This window comes from Crocuta crocuta, unplaced genomic scaffold (assembly GCF_008692635.1).
Source record: "Crocuta crocuta isolate KB4526 unplaced genomic scaffold, BGI_CrCroc_1.0 scaffold943, whole genome shotgun sequence".
NCBI classification, from domain to species: Eukaryota; Metazoa; Chordata; class Mammalia; order Carnivora; family Hyaenidae; genus Crocuta; species Crocuta crocuta.
Genome location: NW_027528208.1, coordinates 890934 through 898397, shown reverse-complemented (window position 1 = coordinate 898397; position 7464 = coordinate 890934). Strand labels below are relative to the sequence as shown.

Here is a 7464-nt window from a genome sequence, read left to right as displayed (position 1 = left end):
AGACATTCCAGGCAGGGCATATAGCATGTGTGCAGGCTTGGACAGCAGAGTTGGGATAAACTCTGGTGGGGGCTGAGTTGAGATGCTCCCACAGGCCCTGGCTCAAGAGAGCTGGTCTCCCCTCTCCAGCACCTGCCATGTCAGCTCTGTGCGGGGCAGGAGCCCAGAGATGATTAGACCCCACCCCGGCCTGAGCCGCAGACTCCTGTACTGAGCTGCCCAGTCAGTATTTCCACTTGCATGTCTAACACCAGACCCTTTGTGTCCATCCACACCTGGGGTCATCACCCCCAACCCTGCTGTCCCCATAGCCCCCATCTCAGGTGATGCCCGCTCTGTCCTTCCTGCTGCTCAGGCAAATACCTGGAGGTCACCTGGACCCTCCCTCTCTCACCAACCCCCACCACATCCAAGCTGCCAGCAAATTCTTCTGACTCCACCTTCAAAACACTCAAAATCCACCCACTTTCTTACCATCTCCACTGCCACCATCCTGGCCTGTGCCACAGCTGTCACTTGCCTGAACTATCACAGAAGCCTCCTCACCAGTACCCCTACTTTCACCGTTCTAGAGTCTGTCCCTCTCACAGCAGCCAGAGGGATCTTGAGTCCATGCCCCCCTCCACTCTTGTGTATGCTAGGTCACTGGGATAAAATAATGTCACCAGGAGAGTCAATGACCAATCCCAGTAGGATCAGCAAAGGTCACGTGGCCTCTGCAGAGTGCAGGGAGGCCCAGGGGGCTGAGGCTTGGAGACAAGCCTCAAGTGGTTGGGGGAAAAAAGCTGAGACCTGCCCTGGCTGGGGCCCCACAAACCACCCCAAACCCCCACCTCCCTTGTAGAGGACATACCACCACCAGGGCTGTGCCAGCATGCACAGGCAAGCCAAGTCCTGGACCCGTGCACATCTGTACATGGGACATATGTGGAGACACACGCATACCTGTATTCCTGACACCAATGTATGTGCGGTGTGTGCCGCACATACACGTGATCAGCGCTGGGGTCCAGCTGGGGATCCCTTGGGGACATGCCCCAGCGGATGCCTACTGTGACCAGTGGAGGTATCCACGTGGTTCAGGTGGTTGAGTAGTTCACACACACACACACACCCCACCAGGGACATGTGTAACTTCTTCCCCTCTGTCCCCACAGCCTGCCCTTGAACAAGGACCCAATGCCCAACCCCAGGCCAGCCAAGCCCTCGGCCCCTTCCTTGGCACTTGGCCCATCCCCAGGAGCCTCACCCAGCTGGAGGGCTGCACCCAAAGCTTCAGACCTGCTAGGGGCCAAGGGCCCAGGGGCAACCTTCCAGGGCCGGGACCTCCGAGGCGGGGCCCATGCCGCCTCCTCTTTGAACCCCATGCCACCATCGCAGCTGCAGGTGAGGCCCAGGGCCCAGGATGGGGCAGGCAGGGTGGGGTACCTGGGCCTACAGGTGCCGACCTTTACTGTGGCACTGGGCGGGGGGCCCAGCTGGGGCACAGGAAGTGGTTTTCTGGGTCCCAGGCAAGTCTGTGACTTATGCAGATGTCACAGGGCCAAGAAAGTCCCCAGTTAGCAGGTCTCAGAGATTCGAGGCTCTCCCCGACCTCCCAATCCTTGTCTCAGGAGAGGAAATCCCACTATGGTCCCACAGGCATGTGTCCCTATCCCCATGTGACAGAGGGGAGGGCTGGAGCCCAAAGAGTTGAAGTGATAGGATTGAGGCCAGCTCTGCCACTTATTAGCTGTTTGATCTTGAAAAACTCATTCACTCTTCCTGAGCCTCAGTTTCCACATATGTACACTGGGGATGGTCAGAGTCCCTGCCATGTGGGCTTGTGGTGAGGAGTATATGAATTAGACATGTAGAACGGTGAGGAGAAGGATGGCATCTCACCCACCTGCCTTCTCCCTCCAGCTGCCTACAGTGCCCCTAGTCATGGTGGCACCCTCTGGGGCACGCCTGGGCCCCTCGCCCCACTTGCAAGCACTCCTCCAGGACAGGCCTCACTTCATGCACCAGGTACTGATCCGGACTGGGCAAGGAGGAGGGAGCAGGTGGGAGAACTGGGCGGGGGCAGGCTGAACCACAGCCCGTATGTGCCCCCAGCTCTCAACGGTGGATACCCATGCTCGGACCCCCGTGCTGCAGGTGCGCCCACTGGACAGCCCAGCTATGATCAGCCTCCCGCCACCCACTGCTGCCACTGGTGTCTTCTCCCTCAAGGCCCGGCCCGGCCTGCCACCTGGTAACACCCCACCCCACGGCTCTACAGAACCTGAGCCCCCGAGTCCTTGAACATGAGCAGTGTAGGCTGCTGCATGGTGGCCCTCAGGAGGGCAGAGGCATCAGGTCTTACCATCTTGGAAACTCCAACCTCCAAAAAAATGTCAGGCTCAGAACCTTAAAGATGCAGAATGTCAAAATCACGGAACCGCAGATCTTTGCATAGTCAAAATGTCAGCACTCGCAAATGGCAGTCTTTGAGCGGCTCCACCAGAAGCCTTGGACGTGAGGGACAGCAGAACCCGCTGGGAGTCGGGGCCTGAGAGGCTCAGGAGGGTGGGAAGCTCAAAATGAGAGTCTCCATGGGCTGAGCTTGCGAGCCCAGCCCACAGTCCTCAAACGTGCCCTGTCCTGACCTACAGGGATCAACGTGGCCAGCCTGGAGTGGGTGTCCAGGGAGCCGGCACTGCTCTGCGCCTTCCCAAGCCCCGGCACACCCCGGAAGGACAGGTCAGTGGACAAGGCTGGGAAGGTCCCCTGCCCTGGTGTTCCCTCCCCTGACACCCTCTGTCCCCCTAGCACCCTTTCGACCGTGCCCCAGGGCTCCTATTCACTGCTGGCAAATGGTGTCTGCAAGTGGCCCGGATGTGAGAAGGTCTTCGAGGAGCCAGAGGATTTCCTCAAGTGAGTGACCCAGGCCCTATCCTGTCAAGGAGGGTCCCCAGTTTGTAAGAAGAGGCCTGTGGTACGGGTCTCGGCTCAGGCCTCATAGGTAGTGAAGAGGCAAAAGGCAAAGGCTGAGACTGTAGGTTCAAATCCCGGCTCTATCACTCACTGGCTATGTGACCTTGGGCAAGTTACTTAGCTTCTCTGGGCCTTGGTTTCCTCATCTGTGTGATGGGGCATCATAATAGAGGTGCATACTATTATGTACCTCCATTTTACAGATATAGTAACTGAGGCCAAAAAAAAGTTAAGTGTCTTGATCAAGATCACCCAATTCCTAAGTGACAGAGCTGGGGTTTGAATCCAAGTCAAGAAAACACACTCCTAACTGCTTTGCCCTGCTATCCCTCATACCAACACACCAGCCTGATTTTATTGATCCCCTAAGTCCCAGATTCTCATAGCGGCTGCTCCTGCCTCCCTCAGCCCCATCAAAAACACACACACACACACACACACACACACACACACACACACACACACCCCTTCTCCAACCAGACCCAGCTATCAGTGGTGACTCGGCACCCAGGAACCCTGTCTTCTTCACGACCAGGTCGTTACACAGGCTGTCCCCTCCACCTGGGGTGCCTCTCCTGCCCTCAACTACCTGGCCTGCTCTCAGCTCACCAGCCTTCCAACATCATCTCCAGAGCCCTGGCCAGGCTCTGGTGGCAAGCTCAGGCCTGGCATCAGGAAATGCCAAGTAGTGTGTGTTGAAGGAACAGCACGTGTAAGAGGGAGACTGAGGTAGAGGGGAGGGAGGCTGAGACTCTGAAGAGAGACCTCCCAGAGTGTCTGGCCCTCCTCACTTGGAACATCTGAGCCAGGAAGCCAGGCCCACCATTGTCACCCACATGGAATCTCCCCCTGACCCAGGCACTGCCAGGCGGACCATCTCCTGGATGAGAAGGGCAGGGCACAGTGTCTCCTCCAGAGGGAGGTGGTGCAGTCTCTGGAACAGCAGGTGATGTGGGGGGAGGGGTGGTTGGGGGGTGATGGGCAAGCCTTATGCCTACCCTGTGCCAGGAGCCAAGTTCACCCAGGATGGGGGCTGGCACAATGGGAGGGGGTAGAGCACTCCCAGAGAAGGCCACAGCCCGAGCAAAGGTGTGGTGGAGAAAGGCCAACTTGAGGCCTCACTTTGTGCCCATCCTCACAGCTCATGCTGGAGAAAGAGAAGCTGGGTGCTATGCAGGCCCACCTGGCTGGGAAGATGGCTCTGACCAAAGCTCCATCCACGGTGAGCCATCCCAGGTCCATAGGTGGCACAGACTGCTGGGGGTGGGGGGAGGAATGGGGACTTGTCCTTGCACCCAGGCCCCAGGACATCTGGGCCCCTGTCCCCAGCTCCAAACATGCCCAGACCTGGAAATGTGTCCCCTCCAGCTACAAAGCCTCTAACCCTAAGATCCCAAAACATCATGCTCTTGAGTTCTCAAAGCAACAGCAAATAGCCAAACACTTACAGAACACAGACCCTGTGCCGCTGGCAGGACTATGTAACTCGCAGGGTCCAGTGCAAGAGAACAACACAAGGCTTAGGTTTCAAGATGACAACCACAGAGGAGTAAGCAAAGTGCAGGGACCTGTGTGATTCAACAGGTCACACAACCACGGAGCTGGCCCCGGGTGTCAGGCACCATTTCTGAGCACTTTGCTAGGGCAAATGGATTTAATCCTCAATAGGTATTACTGTCATTCCTAAGGTCACAGGTCACAGTTGGGGAGAAGAGGAGCCCAATTCAACCCCAGCTCACAGCCCCAGTTTTGGTGCTCTACACACACACACACACACACACACACACACACACACACACACAGGTCCACACATACACTCTAATAAATACGGCTCACACTGCTTCATGGGATTCCACACCAGACTGGACTTGAGAAGAGAGCTCCCTTGCTTTTAAAAGAAACACTTATTTAAAATTCAAGTGGAAAGTTTAAGGCTCTGAATCACCAGCCTCTCCCTCTTCCTGCAGGCGTCATCTGACAAGGGCTCCTGCTGCATCGTGGCCACTGGCACCCCAGCTGCCACAGGCCCAGCCTGGCCCAGCCCCCAGGAGGCCCCCGACGGCCTGTTTGCTGTGCGGAGGCACCTCTGGGGCAGCCATGGAAACAGCACGTTCCCAGGTAAGGATGGCCCATGCCTTACTTGGTGCCCCCTGAACCCCTAATGCCCCTGACTGGCACTGAGTGGGAGACAGGGAGGAGCCCCAATAGTGCTCTTCCCCAGCACTGCCACCCAGGCTTTGGGAAAATGCAACTGCTTGCAAAAGCTGCCTCTCAGCATTTCCAAGGCCTGCGAGGCCCCCACTATGGTTTCTAATGTCTAGCCTCATCTCCCCTGGGGACTGGGGCTCACTCATTCTGGCTTCAGCTAGTCCATTTGATCATCAGAAGGGAGGGAACTGGTTAAGCAACTCCAAGGGACTCTCCCCTTCCCTTCTCCCAAGCTCGAGAATCCCCTACTACCCAAAAGGCCTGGGGCCATGAGCTTAACAGGGATCAGCACCCTTGAGCATCATCCTGGCTCTGCCACTTGGCCAGTTTTATCTCCTTGGTGTGCAAGTTACTCCATTTATTTTAAACTCTGGGGACAATAGGGCCCATTGCAGTGGGAGTGGTACAACAGTAAATGATATAATTGATGTCCAGTGCTGAGCACAACAACCGTGATGTTGGAGCCTGGTGCTATTAGCAAGGGATTTTAGCTGTGTAGACTGGAGGATGGGAGAGGGGGCAAGGAGCCCCAGGATGGGACCTGACTCTTCTCCACCCCTACAGAGTTCTTCCACAACATGGATTACTTCAAGTTCCATGACATGCGGCCCCCCTTCACCTATGCCACCCTCATCCGCTGGGTAAGTGGGCAGCACAGACCAAGGAGAAGGAAAAGAAATGGGGTGGGGACCAGCCTCCCACATTCCCAGCCTTCCTCTTGAGTGTCCCCAGGATAGGCTCCTACACGAACAAACCCAAGTTCAGATGTGACCCCCACACACACTGGCTTCACCCCAGACCTGTCCCCAAACCCAAACCTAACCACTACCCAGGCCAGTGTGAGCCAGATTCAGGGCCTCAACCCACCCTTTCCCTCGTGCCCACCTGAACCCCATATTTAACCCCTCCTGGACCTGTAAAATAGCCCAAAAACTAACCTGATCTTTGCCCCTGGCCCTAAACCCACCCCAGATATTATCCTAATTCCTTTCCCAGCCCTCATATATCCCAATGTGCCTACATATCCCCCTGCTGGACCCTGCCTCTAACCTCTTCCTTGTGACACCTGTCTGACCCTTGGCCTCACCCCATCCTAACCCCTTCACCTGAATCTCCCTAATGCCTTCCCAGAACTTTCATCAGAGCCTGCCCAGACCTTCATCCTAGGCCCACACCTAATCCCTACACAACATCACACATTCCCCTACCTAGCCCTAGCCCCATCCTGACATCCTGACCCCAGAACCTCACTGTAGCCATCACCTCTGACCCTTAAACCCATTCCTAAATCCAAACAAATTCCCTGACCCTTAGCCTCACCCCATACCTAACACAAGCCCTGACCCTTAACGACTATATGGACCCAACCTCATTCTTGACCCTGAACCTGACCACGTGCCTGACATGTAAAGTAACTACATCACTAGGTCCACTTCTGACCTAACGCCATCCTATCCCTCACAGCCTCCCCACTGACTTGCCCCAGTCCATCCCCAGCCTAACCCTTAACCAACCCTTCCCTGACCTTTAACTCTGCCTGGCCCTTTACCCCTCCCAAATCCTTAACTTGACCCTACTCCTGGCCTTTTAAACTTCCCAAACCCTGAAACCTTGCCCCTGTGGGGAAGGCCAGCCCCAACTGTTATCCCAGACCTTTAACCTAATCCCAGCCCAACCCTGAGCTGGACCCCACTGCAACCTCAGACCTGACCCTCTACCTCACCCAGTCCTGGCGTGACCCTCACCCCACTTCTAACCCTGTCTCTGATCTGTCATCCCACACCATCCCCCTTCCTCCCTTCTCCTGCCCCCACAGTTCCACCCACATCAGACACTGCCACGCTCAGCCCAACTATGGGGGAGTGGCTCCCTTACCCCTATACTCCCTAACTACCAGGCCATCCTGGAGGCTCCTGAGAAGCAGCGGACCCTCAATGAGATCTACCACTGGTTCACACGCATGTTTGCCTTCTTCAGAAACCACCCCGCCACCTGGAAGGTGAGCTCCTCTGGGGGTGGTGGCAGCTGGGAGGACCTCAAATTCCTCTGCAGTACTGGGCCAAGTTCAGAGTGGCGGGGCCTGAGGCTGGGCTTGCAGACATGCTGGGAAGGGGCAGGAGGCTGGTTTTTGGTGAGTANCAAGTGCTTTGTGCGGGTAGAAAGTGAGAAGGGGGCTGTGTGGACCGTGGATGAATTCGAGTTCCGCAAGAAGAGGAGCCAGAGGCCCAGCAGGTGTTCCAACCCCACACCTGGCCCCTAACCTCAAAACCAAGGAAAGGAGGAAGGAAGGACAGGGGC

General features: G+C 56.4%; 1 protein-coding gene across 2 annotated transcripts; it reads left to right on the top strand.

Moving 5' to 3' along the window:
• The first annotated feature begins 1169 nt into the window (after positions 1-1169).
• On the top strand, positions 1170-7429 carry FOXP3 (forkhead box P3). 2 transcript variants are annotated; one of them, XM_077752988.1, is made up of 11 exons: positions 1170-1386; positions 1906-2010; positions 2098-2236; positions 2637-2724; positions 2794-2898; positions 3817-3904; positions 4100-4180; positions 4926-5076; positions 5731-5807; positions 7064-7181; positions 7287-7429. In XM_077752988.1, the coding sequence occupies exons 1-11, from the start codon at positions 1180-1182 to the stop codon at positions 7424-7426; spliced, it is 1299 nt and encodes a 432-aa protein (XP_077609114.1). In that variant the 5' UTR covers positions 1170-1179; the 3' UTR covers positions 7427-7429. The 2 variants fall into 2 exon arrangements, with proteins under 2 accessions (XP_077609114.1, XP_077609113.1); XM_077752987.1 differs by lacking the exon at positions 1906-2010.
• The last annotated feature ends 35 nt before the right edge of the window (positions 7430-7464 follow it).